This window comes from Mobula birostris, chromosome X (assembly GCF_030028105.1).
Source record: "Mobula birostris isolate sMobBir1 chromosome X, sMobBir1.hap1, whole genome shotgun sequence".
Taxonomy (NCBI): Eukaryota; Metazoa; Chordata; class Chondrichthyes; order Myliobatiformes; family Myliobatidae; genus Mobula; species Mobula birostris.
This window is the reverse complement of record NC_092402.1, coordinates 35,099,060-35,116,072: the sequence shown is the minus strand read 5'-3', so window position 1 is coordinate 35,116,072 and position 17,013 is coordinate 35,099,060. Positions and strand designations below refer to the sequence as shown.

Sequence of the window (17,013 nt, the reverse complement as noted above, 5' to 3'; positions counted from 1 at the left end):
CTGTTCACACTAAGCATGGTGTAGTGTTTAACAGCCACACAAGTGCATGTGTCTGACACTAGTTAGAAACTATTCAGCAAGTGTCTCCTATCCCAGTTAAGTGGTATAGTATCCCAAATAAACAAGGGGAATCCTAGCTATTTTCTCCATTAATTTTTGGGGTTTAAGAGTTGTCCCAAATAGCGGCTGTCCCAATTAACCAGAATCCACTGTATTGAGAGTTTCTGTCTCTGTCAGTCTTTCAGATAATAAGGTCCAGATTCACACAGACACATGGGTGAAAAATTCTTGCTCATCTGCACTCTAATCTTTCCAGCATTTATGAAAGCCCAGGAACACCACAAATTTCTATTACACATCTTCAGACATTGTTTGTATTCCAGAAACTTTAGCTGAGTGTTTAAGCTGGAGCCCTGAGTTGTTCTGAGCAGGGTCAGAATCTTCAAAGGATAGATATATTCTCTTCAGCTTAGTCTCAAAGGCTGTGTGGCTTGTCAAGTTTAAGGAAATCTCGTCAGGGTTAAAGAACTTAAAGAGGGAGGAGAGGATGCAGTTTTTGTGGTGCTTGTAGGAACCAATCATCTAAGACTAAAGAAAACAGTCCTGTTGAAGTATGAGTATTTGGCTCTAAATTATCGATCAGCATCACATAGATAACGATCTCCTGGGTCATATGCAAACTGGCACAGACAAACTAAACATGTCAGAAAGATAAAATGAGAGGAAAGAACTTCCAGTCAAGATGGTGTTGAGCTGTGATGTCTGTTGATATTGTGGCTCAGCTTTTTTAGGTTCACAGGGATGGTTTTGGGACAGTGCAGGTAGTTAAGCGTCATGTTTGGGTTTAGGGACAGGGATGAGGGAGAGATAGAGGTCAGGGATAAGAGCTAGTCTTCAGAGTCCAGGTCAGAGATTTCCAAAGTTGAAGTCAGGACATCAGGTGTTGAATAGACCAGACAGACAATCCCTGGAATGGCAAGTCCCAGGTTAGAGGTCTACATGGGCAGGAGTCACAAGGGTCACCAGGGGTGGAGGTCTGTCTGTGCATCAAACCAATGATCAGTGGGTTCTGGGGTTGAGACCTGAAGGTCAAACTCATGACTGGTGAGTCCTAGGGTCGAAGCCTGAAGGTTGTCAAAGACAGGAGGACAAAGCCCAAAGGTCAAAGTCCAGAACTCGATCAATCTGGAAGTAGATGCCCCAAGGTGAAGCCCTGGGTCAGCACGTCCACAGTCAGAGGCCTGATGTCTCCAAGTCCAGGACAGGGACGAGAGGTTGGAGGACTAATGTTTGCAAGTCTGAGAGTCCGGGGCCAAGGATGAGAGTCCTTGAGGCAGCGTGTCCTGTGGTTGGAGGCCTGTGTATGTGAGTGGGTGGGTGGCAAAGGGGCTTGTTTTGCTGTTGCCGTCTTGTTTTTGTTGGTGCTGCTTGTGTTGCTCTGTTGAACATGGTGGGCATGCTATGTTGGCACTGAAATGTGTGGCAACATTTGCAGGCTGTGTTAGTTGTTAAAACAAACAAGGCATTTCTGTGTATGTTTCGATGTATATGTGATAAATAAATCTGAATCTGAAATTTGACTTTCAATTCACAGGTCACGGGGAAAGAGGGAGCTGTTCCTCTGGAAATGGACTTTATTTGAATTTTGCTGAGACCAGCATTCTGGCAAAATGAGCAAAAGGACAAGGTGATAACAGCAATATAGTTAATGATAAGCTGTTTGTGGCATGAAAGTCAACATGTACAATGATAAGGATGCAGCAACAGATCTGGTCAAAATAGAGAAAGATTGGAAAAGGTCAAAAGTACATGGTCTCCATCTGAACATGTATATTTGTAACAGAACAGATAAACTTATTACGCAAGTAGAAAAAAATGGATAAGATTTAAAAGTTATTGCAGAGATATGGCTGCAGGATAGTATGGGTAGAACAAAGAGAGAAGCACAGTACACCTGATAATAAAGATGCTGTTAGTACAGTGGTGAAACATGATCATGATTCAGAATATTGGGAAATAGATTGGCTGAGATACAAAATAATAGTTAGTAGAAATAGACTTTAGGTCATTTAACAGCTTTACATTGCACAGGGCATCAGTCAAGAAATATAGATGTGACTCTCAAAGCAGTGTGATATGTGTGCATAACTTTTGGTCTATTAATGAAATCAAATTGGCCAAGGCAGTCCTGAGGTTGGAATACGATTGCCACTGTTTCCTGGATAACTATATCATGGAGAAGAGCAGGGAACTGTCTATTTTAGATCTGGTCATGTGTAATGAACATCCTATCCCATTATGGAAAATACCTACTGTACAGGAGGCATTGCCTCAAGAAGGCAATATCAATCAGAAATCTCCACCATTTGTTCTATGCTATTTTCTTGCAGTTATTATCAGGCAGGAGGTACAGAAGCCCAAAGTCCCATACCACCTTGTTTAAGAATAGCTATGTCCCTTCAACCATTAGTTTCTAGGAAAACCCTAATCCGCAATCTCAGTATAACAACACTTTTTTTCATTTCTAATTGCTTTCTTTTTTGTATAATTCTGTATAATTTGTGTAACTTATGTTTCTCATGTGAATCTTTATCACTAATGTTATGTGCCTGTGGTGTTACTGCAAGTAAGTTTTTCATTGCACTATGCATATATGTACTTATGCATGAGACAATAAACCTGTCTTTCGCATTTGACAAGGCTTCCTGTGGCAGGCTCATACAGAAAGTCAGGAGGCATGAAATCCAGGGAAACTTGGCTGCATGAATTCAGAATTGTCTTGCCCATAGAAGGCAGAGGGTGGTAGCAGATGGAGCATATTCAACCTGGAGGTTGGTGACTACCAGTGTTCCACAGGGATCTGTTCTGGGACCCCTGCTCTTTGTGGCTTTTATAAATGATTTGGATGAGGAAGGGTGGGTTAGTAAGTTTGCAAGGTTGGTGGTGTTGTGGATAAGGTAAGAGGTTGTTGTAGGTTACAATGGGATATTGATAGGAGGCAGAGCTGGGCTAACAAGTGACAGATGGAGTTCAATCCAGAAAAGTGTGAAGTGATATACTTTGGAAGGTTGAGCTCGAGGGCAGAGCTTGAAGGGTTAATGGAAGGATTCTTAGCAGTGTGGAGGAACACATGGCCATGGGTGGTAGTAAATGCAGATATATTAGAGATATTTAACAGATAAGCATATTGATGAAAGAAAAATAGAGGGCTATGGGAGGAAGGGGTTAAATTGATTGATCTTGGAATAGGTTAAATGGTGAGCACAGCATCATGGGCCGAAGGGCATATACTGTGCTGTACTGTTCTATATTCTAACAACTCATGAACTGTTTGAGAACAGTGACTGTAGTGTGACAGAATTCAGTTAAAATATAACAAACAGTTTGAGACTAGGGATTTAAAGTTAAATGTTTTCAAAATTAGATTAAAAGATATTACTATGAATAACAGTAGCATATATTTGATATTACATTATAAAAACCATTCAAATGTAGAAATGATAAAAGAATAATTGTATTGGCATGAAAGATGTGGATTACAATGTGTTGTCTTCTGAAGATCTCCCTATTATATTTGACCTTATAATAGGGAGAACTTTAAAATATAATAAAAATGGATGTAAGCTAGCAAGGAACAGAAAAAGAGGTTTTACGAGCTTTTATGATAATGTACAAATATGAAACTGTGAAAATAAAGGTTGGTCTCTTAGAAGCTGGAACAGTGTAATTAATTAAGAATATAAAAGTGTAGAAATGTTAAACTATTTTGCATCAGTATTCATAGAGCAAGATCCCAAAAAATTCCAAAAACTGTAAAAAAAAAGACAAAAGAGACGAAGGAAGAAATGTAAAACAATTATTAACAAAGAAAACATACTCAGTAAACTAATGTGATTACAGGCTGACAAATTAACTCTGTCCAGGGTCCTTAAAAAATTGGCTGCAGAGATGGTGGATATATTGGTTATGACCTTTCAAAATCCCCAAATGTCAGGAAGTGCCCTAATAGTTTGGAAAACTGCACATGAAGCCTCACTATTCAAGGAGGGAAGGGAAGTTGGCTTAATATATGCTGATGAAAAACTGCTGGAGTTCTTTATTAAGGAAGGAGTAACAAGACACATTATGAGATCATTTACTGATCCTGTCTCATTGCATATGACCAGATCTAAAATAGCCTATTCCCAATTTTGCTGATGACATAATATCTTAGGAAATGGTCTCAATGGCATTTCATGAACTCATACTTAACATTACATTGATTTTCTCAGTCTACATTAAAAAAGCACGACAGCACCTCTGCTTCTACAGGAGTCTGCGGAGGTTCAGCATGTCAGCGAATACCTTGGCAAACTTCCATAGATGTGTGGTGGAAAGTGTGCTGACTGGCTGCATTACGGCCTGGTATGGAAACACCAACACTTTTGAGTGGAAAATCCTACAAAAGGTAGTGGATTCAGCCCAGTACATCACGAGTAACACCCTCCCAACCATTAAGCATATTGACACTAAATGCCGCCGTAGCAACCATCATCAAAGGTCTTCACCACCCAGGCCATACTCTTTTCTTGCTGCTGCCATCAGGTAGAAGGTACGAGTACCTCAGGATTCACACCACCAAGTTCAAGAACAGTTACTACCCCTCAACCATCAGGCTCTTGAACAAATGGGGATAACTACACTCATTTAAGGACTCTGTTATATTGATGGATGTTATACTGTTATTTCATGCTCGTTATTTATTTATATTTGCATTTGTACAATTTGTTTATAGTTAATAATTACTGTTCTATAGATTTGCTAAGTATGCTTGCAGAAAAAGAAACTCAGGGTTGTATGTGGTGACACGTATGTACTCTGATAGCTTCCATTTAGCGCGGGGGGGGAGCTGGGGGCTACTTTGGGGTTCTAACATTTAACTGTTCATTCTTTGGGGCACTCCTCTGTTTTCATGGATGGTTGTGAAGAAAAAGCATTTCAAGATGTATATTGTATACATTTCTCTGACATTAAATTGTACCTTTGAACCTTTTGATAATAAATTTCACTTTGAACTTTTGAAAAAAAGAGCCAGCATGGCTTTATGAAAGGGCAACAGATCTTGACAACTTCATCAGTTTTTTTCCCCCCCAAAGAGCATAAAGGAGAACCCAGAGATGCAGAATATTTAGATTTCCAAAATGCAATCATAGATTTAGAAATAACCTTTCAAATTATCTTTCAGAAGAATTGAAAAATTTAGAGCTAAACAGATTTTAAAATTTACTGTATGTAAGTGGGGGAGAGGAGAAGAGAGCAAAAACATCTGTGAAAGGATGCAAGGCAAGACAAAGTAAATGACGTAAAGGACGACTCTTTCTCAGTGCAGTCCTAGTGCTTCACTTTTTGCTTTCAGGAGTTATGCTAACTTTAGTTTGTTGAATTAGGTGACCCAATTATGACTTGACTATTTCAAGGGAAACATTATACTCAAATATTTAAAAGCATTAAGTTAATGGTAGCTGACAGTAACTCACTTCATCTGGGGCACCACTGCCAGGAAAGAAGTTTCCATCATCATATCGATGAAGCGAAATGTATAACACATTAGGATCATTGTAAAAGGCCTGCTGTGTGCCATTTCCATGGTGAATATCCTGCAAGTAATGCAAACAAACAGATCAATTTCAAAAGCATAAAAATGGAGGAACAACAATATTGATTAATTTCCTGAGCCCTCCAAAATTACCTTTTAATTATCCAAGCTAGTTCATACATTCTTTGTACCAGAAATTGCTGCCTTAAACGTTCAGAATTCATATTTTTCCAAATATACAATTAGACAAAGCTTTCCGTCCAGTGATTAAACTGAATGAAAATTTAAGATAGCTACCATTGTTGTCTTAATAAACACAATCACTTGTACTGCAGAGATGTTGCCTGAAATTTAATATTATTTACAACTCTTTAATCAAATGTAAAACATACCCAATCCACAATTAAAATTTTTCCAATGCTAAGTTTCTGCTTGAGTAGTTTAGCTGATATTGCCACTGAGTTGAAAAAGCAAAATCCCCTGGAAGAGAAAATCAAAAAGACAGGAAAGCAAATTTAATCTAAAGGTAATGGTCATAGGTATCAAAATAACTTGGGGGTTAAAGATTTTTGTTCCTAACAACAAGAAAAAAAATTATTTTCATCATTATCACAAATATTAAGTTGTCAAAATTAACTTCAGATACTCTTTTATTTATAAATTGTAAAGGTAACTATTATAGAATATGTTAAAAACATTGAATTGTTCAAAAAGAACACTATTTGTTTAAAAGGGTCCATTTACCTCTCGTATTTCTTGAGAAAAATAATTCAAACCTCCAATCCAAAATATTAGAAGGCAATATACAATGTAATACAAAGCTAGATATTAAAATCTAACTTTAATATTACGGTAGCGTGGCAGTTATTATGATGTTATTACAACTTGGGGCATTGTAGCTTGGACTTCAATTCCGACGCCATCTGTAAGGAGTTTGTATGTCCCTCTCTGTGAATACGTGGGCTTTCTCTGGGTGCTCCAGGTTCCTCCCATGTTCAAAGATGTACCAGTTAGTAGGTTAATTAGTCATTATACATTTTCTGTGATTAAACTAGGGTTAAATAGATGGGTTGCTGGATGGTGCGGCTCTTTGGGCCGGAAGGGCCTGTTCCGCTCTGTAACTCTAAACAAATAAACAGAAATTGTCTTTTGAGTATGCACTGCTATCTAGGCACTCTGAATATATTAGTTTAGTTCCGTGGACATGTCACCCTATGGATTTAACTTTTGTTGTAGAACTTACATTGCAGTGGATTCTTCTGCATGATGTCCAGGTGGTCTGACAACAGCAAAACCATTCTGTGCAAAACAAAATTCATCATAAATCCTGAAACATATACTTCACACAGATGACAAACTTCAATTCTTTTTGAAATTAATTTGCACATTCAGATTATACAAATGGAAAAAATATACTAATTGTATAAACACAGCACATTATGTAAATACAGTACAACGAATGCTCCACGAGCAAAAAGTATTTAAAACTATATACAGATTATTTTTCCTGATGGTTCACTTGAAGATTCTGTAGAATATTATAAAATTGAATGATAATAAAAAACTATGCTTATTTGATGAGACATAATTTAAGACTTATATGGGTGTGACATGGTATTTTCACAAGGACTCTGCAAGAACAAAATAACATAATTTTCTAGACTATCATCTCTCATATTGTGTGATGGATAGAAGCTGAAGCATACTAAAGATCTTATCTAACTGCCTGCAAAAGTCAAGCTGCAGGTGAACAGGATGAAATAATCACTGTTCAATGGGGCTATGTTTTAATTACCTAAGAATGCTATTTGATTTCAAATTATACTGAAACAAAAGAATCACCACACTGTTCCTGGCTTCCCAGGATGCCAATATAGGCATTACACATCTTTGGGCAAAAAAAAGCTTAAGTTAGTTTTTATGAATAGAGTAAGAAATGGTGAAATCATCTAATCAGGGTTAATAAACATAGGAATGGAAAAACACCCGAAACATTTGAAATTTGGTTAAATACTACTAAAATTTAAGGAATGTTATATAATACTTAATTTGTTTGAATTGAGTAATACTGGATTTGTGGGATAGAACACTATTAAGCTTAAACCCATGATTAACTTCAAGGAGATATTCTGATGAGATACTTGCAATAAAAGCACTCAATGACAAGAGGATAGAGAGGCAAAAGTAAATGGGTGCTCCCACAAGGTATTCTCTCAATTTTGTGGATGCTCAGTTACAAGATAGACTATAATGAAGTTTTCCTCTAATTAGTTCCTCAACCGAAGGCTGATAAGAGATATTTAGAAAAGATAACAAACTATTGTTAAATACCTTATGTAAATAAGTAAATAATGTTTCAGATTTTGTTGAGCATTTACGGTTGTCCTCTTTTTTGGAAAAATATTACACACTTGCTTCCAGTGATTCTCCTACTTGAACTTAGAGAATTCTAACACCAAGGATATGACCAGAACTAAAATAGCCTATTCCCAAATATTCTTTTCATTTCCTGAGACGTGGCAGTATCAGTATTGAGTTCCTTCTGTTAGTTGCAGCTTGTAAGCCTAACTTCTTATGCCTATGCTGAGTTCAATGGTGAGCACAATTTACAGGATTGTGGCAAACCACTGATGGTAACGTAGATTTCTTGCATTTGAAAACTTGTGAAAAAATCATAGGGTTTCTGAGGGTTTCAAAGAAACCAAGAGTTTCCAACAGTGAAGCTACGCCATGTTTTTAAAAGCCATATAAGGGTTCTGTTCTTGTTCACAATAGATACAATAGTCCTTGTCATACCTTGAGCTCCCCTGCAGCCACCTTGAATGAAAGTTCAATGACACAGCCAACTGCCATGCGAACAGCGCTAGAAGAATGCATCTCATTCCACACAGTGTCACTGTCCACCTAGAAATATCAAAAAATCTTATTTTCTAATTATAAATTAGACATTCTAGAATCAGTTAGCCAAATAATTTGGTCACAAAAAATGGGTAAATGAGTTCATTATTATAAATAGCTACTATTTACATGCTTTTCTTCAATGGAAGGAAATGCTGGAATGCATATTTCAGATGTTATTGGACAGAAAGTGAGAGAATTTCAAAGCTGAGGTTTCCAACAACTCTAGCACAGCTAAGAATTGTTGGCTGAGGGAAGTTAAGAATTGTTGGCTGAGGGAAGCTAAGAACACTAGAATTGAAGGAAAGCAAAGTTAGGGAGACGATATAAATTTGATGCAAGTCACAGAAATACTGAGAACCAGGCAGTGAACGGATATGACATAATTTTTATAGTTTGTGGGCTTATAGGTCAGTAAACTCAAAGGGATGGGTGAATGGGTCTTCCTCATTATAAAATGAACAGTAGGGCTTTGAATTTGCACAGGTTTGCACAACATAAAATATTGAAGCCCAGGAGAGAAGAAGCATGGTTAAGTATAATGAAGACTATAGCATAGCTGTGACCGGAGCAGCAGGTCTCTAAAGGCAAGGGTAAGATGTGGCAATGCTCTAAAGTTGCTAATCTTGATGCTGGAGTGTTTTTGGATTGAAAGGTCAGCCAGTACCAAATCCAATACCACAGATGCATTCTACAGGCCTCCAAAATAATAGTAATAAAACATAAATACATGTGTGAGCAATCACATTTTTGAGAAGCATTGCAATAAATGATATTGAAAATTTCTAGGTAGAACACGTGTTTGGTTGTATCTTGTTAAAAGTTTCAAAAAACACTCTCTGATGGCTGGCTTAAGAATACTGCTTACAAATACTAGAAGTCTTAGCACTGTTATTGAGTAGCTGAGCTGGCTTGTTAACTTGCAGCTGTTTCGTTACCCAGCTAGGCAACATCATCAATGCAACTTTGAATGAAATGTTGGTGATCTACATTGTGAAGAAAATAGAATTGTTCCTGTGTGGAGCTTTGCCAGCTAGCAAAGGTTTCCCATTGACAAGCAAGTTTGAGCTTGTTGCGCCTGTGGGTCTTTAAGATGTTGGAAAAGATTTATAGCTCGGGTTGAGGATGTTAATGTAGATAACCAACATTTCATTCGAAGTTGCACTGATGATGTTGCCTAGCTGGGCAATGAAACATCTGCAAGCTAACAAGCCAGCTCGGCGAGCTACATCCTCAACCCGAGCAACATCTTAAAGTCTTAGCACTCCTTATGCCAAAGGAAATTCAGCATAATTATTAATTCATAGGGTGCGACATCAGTAACAATGTCAGTATTTGCTCTTCATCTTCAACTGCTCTTTTCCTGAAAGACTGTTAGGAAGCAATCTGATTAATGAGTCTGGAGCTTCATTTGACCAGACCAGGTGAGGATGGCAGATTTCTTTTCCCAATGAACTTCAAGAATCAAAAGGGTTTTTGCATCAACTTACTAGATCCATGGATACCACTACAGTTGCTGGAGATCTGAAATAAAGGTGAATGGTGCAAATACCCAACAGGTCAAGGAGCATTTATCTCCTATTTAGACTTTCCTCAGACACAACCACTGCTATTAACAAGCCTTGAACAGCTTCTCTCAGTTGTGTTATCTAGTCAAATCACTTGTGTCATTTATTTTCTCTTGCTCTCTAGCTAATCACAGAAATTCCTTTTGTTTTCTCCTCCTCCGATGCAATTTAAAATATGTTTGAATTTAATTTTTCTTAGTTCTGATGAAAGGTCGGCCAACAGAAATGTTAACTTATCTGATTGCCAGATTCTGCCAAACCTGCTGGTATTTCCAGCAATTTCCACTTTTAGTTCTGAATTCCCGCATCTGTCATTATTTTTGTTTTTCCATAGAGCTGTCACACTCTAATTTCCCTCAGGTTTATTTTTTTCCAATATAAGGGCATATAATTCATAAACTTCAACAAATTCAGGTAAAAGTCATGTAACCTATTACACTCCAAAAAAACTGAAGATTTTGCTGACTGTACCATAAGCCCCTGCTTGATGAAAACACAACATAATCAATAACCATTTAAAAAGCAAAAAATACATTTAGTGCATGAAATATATTACTTTCACGAACTCCGTATTACAGGTGCTTCTATTTCTCAAGGAAACACTATGCAAAGTTTCTCCCGATCTCCAAAAGATAAACGAACTAATTCCAAACTATCTAGTTAACTTACATACTTTACTTTTAAGTCACTTAGTTACTTTTGCAGTTCTAGCAGTATTTTTATATTTGAACTGATATTTAGAAATTACAGGAAGAAGATAATTCAAAGGAAACGTTTTAATAAAGAAGAATATCAGTGTCGATCAAAAATACAACTTAATTGTAGTGGAAAAATAGAGCTCAGTGGTACTTTGCACCTGCAGACAGGAATAAAATGCTTGGAATGTACAATTTTGGCTCCATTTATAAACCAATTTTGTATGAGAATACAGGTTTCCCCCGCCATCCAAAGGTAGAGCGTTCCTATGAAATGGTTCGTAAGCCGAAATGTCGTAAAGCGAAGAAGCAATTACCATTTATTTATATGGGAAAATTTTGTGAGCATTCACAGACCCAAAAACAACCTACCAAATCATGCCAAATAACACATAAAACCTAAAATAACAGTAACATATAGTAAAAGCAGGAATGATATGATAAATACACAGCCTATATAAAGTAGAAATACTTTTCTACAATCATTACTGCACTGTTCTCCATAGCGAAAATCTCACACAAGCGCCGTCCACAGAAAATCTCACACAAGCGCTGTTGGCAAAAACACGGCGCAAGCACTCTCCAGTAACCTTTAAGCTATGAAGCTGCCAAATCATACCAAATAACACGTAAAAATACACAGCCGATATAAAGTAGAAATAATGTATGTACAGTGTAGTATCACTTACCGGAATTGGTTCAGCGCCGAGCACACTGATGATGGTGTGTTAGACTGAGTCGTCACAGGTTGGGGTGGTGCAGTGGCCCCCACCCTCCGGGCCGCTGACCAATACATTGCCGCGAAGCATGCAAGGGTGCAGCGGTAGCCGGGAGGCACACAGCACATGTTTAAGAAAAAAGCCGAAATAAACATGCTAATTAACTAGGTGCCACCCAGCATGTAATTGTCGGCCCAGATCAGTGCCGATTTCCGACTGCATCGTCTCTGATCTGGGCTGACAATTACCTGTCGGACAGCACCTAATTAATTAGCATGTTTATTTCAGCTCTTTTCTTAAAGATGTGCTGTGTGTCTCCTGGCTACTGCTGCATTCTCCGTGAATCGGTATCTCTCCGCGGCCTGGGAGTTGGGGTGGTGGGACACTGGGGTGTCATCTTGTCGCCTGTTTCCATTGGAGCTGGCAGCTTATCTTCTCCTATGACTGGCTGGCTCGATTTCGAAAGTCGAGGTTCGTCGTCTGCTGTGGCACGCTAGCTTGACTGCTGAGCCTTGCACATTTTTCTATCATACAGTTCTTTGTAAGGACTCAAACCATCTTGCAAATATCCCCTAAACCTACGTACCCTTTCAAAATTAAAGTCGTACTTTATCATTGCAGCGAAAATCTCATGCAGTTGCTTCACGTTCAGTTCGCTACTGCATTCGGTTTCCATTGTTATCCTTTCTTCTTCCAATTGCATCAGCTCTTCATCTATCAGTTCTTGGTCATGGGATGCCAAAACCTCTAACATCATCTTTGTCACCTTCCACAAGCCAAACTCACGTTGTCCTTACTTTGTTCACCACGATCAAAATGCTTAATTATGTCTAGTTTTACGCTAAGTGTAACACCCTTACGAGCTCTTTTAGGCTTTTCCGATACCATAGAACTCATTTTGCTAATGGCTGCTCACAGGCACGTGTTTAAGCAATGCCGGCGAGAATGCCGTTCCGAATCCGAGAGAGAGCGGCTGCCCGGGGCGTGCGCTGGTTTTTTATCGCGCACTGCTTTTTTTTTTCGTAACAGTGAAAATACCTTCTGAAAGCGAAAACAGGGAACTAATGTAGGTCTTTTGTAACAGCAAGGTTTCGTAAAGCGAATGTTAGAAAAGCGGGGGACACCTGTAGTTAATAATATCAGGCAAAGCATTAGAGGATAATTTGTGCACAGCACAGACACACATAAATAAAGTACTGATGGCGGTGGATTCCTCATGGAGAACAATCATATAATGTTGGCTTTCAACATCAACAGTCACCTGTGAATGACACTCCTCCAGTGTGAAAATAAACTGATGTCAAGACATTCTCAATAAAATGTGTGCACAGCAGTAGTGAAAGAATAGAAATCAAACAATAAAAAAGTTTAAATTGTGACTTTGCATTGTAATAAGATTACTGCCAAATCTTGCTGATTCTTCATACCATTTAAGGCTTTAAAAGGGATATCATTTTTGAGAAACAGTGCCACTTTTTGATCATTGTAATTTGTGGTAACTAAGTACACACAGACATGAATGTAAGCAAAAATCCTGTCTTAATTAGAGTTATATAGCACAGAAACAGGTCCTTTAACCCAGCTTGTCTATGCCAACGAAGGTGCTTTCCTGAGCTGGTCCCACTTGCCTGCATATGGACATTAATCCTTAAAACCTTTCCTATCCATGAACTCATCCAACTAAATGTCTTTTGAATGTTGTAATTGTACCCGCCTCTACCACTTTCTCAGGCAGCTCATTCCATGCACCCACCACTATCTGTACAACAAACATGCCCCTTAGGTCCTCTTTAAATCTTTCCCCCATCATAGTCGACCGTTATTTTGATCTTTGACGAGGTTATTTCCTGGCAATAGGCTGACAGTCGGCAATTGGATGACTGGAAGCCAGATGCTCATTATTACAACACCAAGTAACAATTCCATGAGATAGCTTGTCTAAAATTTCAGAGTACTACAAAGTCATTGTAACTTTTGTATTTTTTTTTAAAAAACAGCTGGAATAAAGCTCTGAATGATCATGATTTAGGTAAGTCTGCCATTTTAACTTTGTTTCTCTAATCTTCTTAGTAAATAAAGGTACTTCTGGGTAGACTTTCATTGTCATTGGAGAGATCCAATGGATGGTTCTACAGTAGTTCAGTGCTTTCCCAAACAACAAATTCAACTTTTAGTTTAGAAGAAGTGAATGTTTCTCAAGGAAACTGTGCTTTGAACATAAATAAAAATGCATCAGGAAACCATGCTCATGTGAAATCTGGTGGACAGCTGTTAAATTCAATGACTCCCAAAATCTGAAGAATGATGCCTTATTAGTCTTTGTTAATTGCAAATCTGCTTCCCCAGAGCAGGTACAGTGAACATCAAATTAAACAGGAAGCAGATATGTTTCTAACAAGTTGTGGCTGAACTTTTACATGTTTGCTGAATTGATCTTCTGCTGCACATTGAAGACATTAAAATCTACTCCTACATAATCTAGCCACGCAACATTCGTATTATTTCATGAGCTTTAAACTCCAGATTTGTTTTTTCCTTTACGTCTGATCTTCCTATTTCCATTTCTTCTCTTTGCAAATTATTTCATCTTAACCTTTCCAGGTCCTTCTGTTCCATTTGTTTTTTTACCATTTTCTTTCATGGTAGTTACCAACAAATTTACTGCTCACTTAGCACACACTGTCCATTTCTTGTTTTTGTCAAGCCACATCAACATTTTTCCTTCTGTTGAAGTTTACAACAATATTTGGCATAAGTTTCACATAATCAATATGGGTGGTGTATACTTTGATTCAGTGGTATCAAGTCTTAGAGTTACATTCCAATTCAGCAATTTCCCTGGGTCAGCAAATCAGTGAAGGGCTGAACTACTGGAGTTATTCTCTGTGAAAACTATTTTAGGAACATAATAAACAGGAACAGGAAGAGGCGCATTCTACCCTTTGAGAACACCTTGCCATTCATCAAGATGATGGGTATTGTACTTCAGCATGATACCATAATAAATGGATTCCTTGATGCCCAGAACTTTATCGATCACAATAACTGAGCTTTCACAATCATTTCAGATAAAGAAATCCAGAAATTCATCACTGTAAGACAAGAAATTTCTCCATCTCACTGCTTATCATTCTCCCTGCATTTAACTCTTGAAACCCTTAAGAAATTATGTAAATTTCAATGAGATCTTGTCATGTTCTCTGAATTCTAAAGAATACAGTCTCAGCACTCAATCCCTCTTGAAAAGGCAACCCCACCATCCTTGAAACTAGATAAGTGAATCTCCTTCACAATGCCTCTGGCATGTTATTTCCTTTCTTAACTAAGGTGATCTAAACTAGACAATACTTCAGATGGAATCTCACCAGGGCTGTAAACAATTAAAGCAAGTTGTCCTTACTTCTGGAATCAAACCCTCTGCTTAGAAAGGCTGAAACCATTTGGTCCTTAATTGCCTGCTGCATCTGCATATTGGTCTTAGTAACTTGTGTACTTTGGTCTCTTTGAACATCAATCCTATTCATCTCTCACAATTTACCAGATACTCTTCTTTTCTGTGCATCAAAGTGGATAACCTCACATTTTTCCACCTGGTGTTTCATCTGTCATGTTTTTGTTCACTTAAGTAGTTCATCCAAATCCGCTTGAAGTTCTCTACTCATAATCCCAACCAGTTTAGTGTTATCAGTGAATTTATAAATATAACAATTTGTCCCTTCAGACAAATCATGAATTGCTGGAGGCAAACACTGATCCCTGCTGATTCCAACTAGATCTTAGTCTGTCTAACCTAACAAGGATCCATTTAATCCTTTTCTCAGCTTTCTGTTCAATAACCAATTCTCAATAAGTACATGGCCCTTAATTTCTAGTAGTCAAACACTGTTGATCAATTTCTTGCGCAGGACTTTATTAAATGCCCTCCAGGTATCTACTGGTTACCTCTTATTTACTCTACTAGTCATATCTTCAAAGAACACCAACAGATAAATCAACCCTTATTTTTCCTTCATAAATGAATGTTGACCCTGATCAATGCTTTTCTTCTTTCCATGGAGCTTTGTTATTACATCTTTCACTACCCATGCCAACATTTTACCAACCACAGATTCTGGGCTACTGGGCTGGTAGTTTACTCTCTCTCCTTTGTTAAATAGTAAATAGCCATTTCCTTCCATTCCTCATTCTCATTATCTGGCAAGTTTTGTGCATCTTCTGTGAAGATAGACACAAAATAATTGTTTAATTTCTTTTCTTTTACCCCATTGCAAGCCACCCTGTCTATTAACTGCAGGAGTATCACATTTTCTCTTGTTATATCTTCCTTCTATAGAATCCTTTTGAGCATGTATCTTTGCTAGTCTATACTCAATTTGTATCTTGTCTTCCTTTATAAATTCCTTGGCTCTTTTCTGATGAGTTCCACAATACCCTCAATCTCCTGGTCTACTATCATTTGTGGCCAAGTTTGTAAGCCTCTTCTTTCAATTCAATGCCACATTTAATTTCTCTGGTCAGCCACAGATGAATCACTTTCCTTTTTGTGTTTTTGCACCTTAAAGAACTGCAATTCTTCTGTAACTTGTATATATTTAAATGTTAATGCTATCAACTGTCAATTTTTTCCATGTATTTTTGTAATCAATCAAAGCCAAACTCTCATATCAACACACACAAAATGCTGGAGGAACTCAGCAGGCCAGGCAGCATTTATGGAAAAAGAGTACAGGCGATGTTTCAGGCTTAGATCCTTCATCAGGACTGGAGAGAAAAATAATCTCCTGATGAAGGGTCTCGGCTCAAAATGTTCCTCCAGCATTTTGTGTGTTGCTTGGATTTCCAGCATCTGCAGATTTTCTCGTTTGTGATTAAACTCTCCTCTCATCCAGTTGTTAAACTGACACCCCATATAGAAGTAAAAAAACTATAGTACTATTCAAACAAGTGCCTTGGCATACTTTTATTCTTCAAATAATACTAAAAGTCCATATCACTTGGGCATTTTTAATAATGTTATTTGTGACACTGCAAATGTGCTCAATGGTTCGTACTTTTTATTTAAATTGATTGTTCTTCTTAGAACATAGCTGTGTGAATTCTTTTTCTATTGAGTAGGGCATTCCACCTGAACTGTGTTGACACGTCCATAGCTTTGGCAAATGATGTCTTGAGTTAGCAGGCGAACTACAGAATACCCAAGTCTTGAAAATGTACAGAGAATTACACGCAATTACCACTGGCAGTGATAACTGTAACAGTTTTTGAAAAGATATTGTTAACTGTCACACTTAAAGTGCAGGTACTACCACAGCAACACTTGGTTCCTGTGTTTGTATCTAATGAAAACAAAAATCAGTGATATATTTCCAAATTGGAATGATATGACTTGGAGGAAAACCTGGAAGTGGTGTTCTCCTCAAGCACTCCCTTGTTAGTTTTGGTGGTAAAAGCCACAGATTTGAATGGTAGATTGAAAATATATTAACAGGTTGCTGCAGGGTAAACATGACACATCATGAGGAGAATGAATATTTAAGTTGGTGGATAACTTGCTAATC

The 17,013-nt window shown here is 37.8% G+C and overlaps 1 protein-coding gene across 7 annotated transcripts in view; it reads right to left on the bottom strand.

The window, feature by feature from the left end:
• Window positions 1–17,013, bottom strand: part of hdac5 (histone deacetylase 5) — a 338,912-nt gene that overhangs the window by 22,397 nt on the left and 299,502 nt on the right. For all 7 annotated transcript variants that reach the window (XM_072249379.1, XM_072249378.1, XM_072249377.1 and 4 more), the window contains 4 exons: window positions 8,372–8,479; window positions 6,819–6,874; window positions 5,968–6,055; window positions 5,517–5,636 (listed from right to left, as the gene is read on the bottom strand). In XM_072249379.1, coding sequence (XP_072105480.1) covers window positions 5,517–5,636; window positions 5,968–6,055; window positions 6,819–6,874; window positions 8,372–8,479 — 372 coding nt within the window. The remainder of the gene's footprint in view (window positions 1–5,516; window positions 5,637–5,967; window positions 6,056–6,818; window positions 6,875–8,371; window positions 8,480–17,013) is intronic.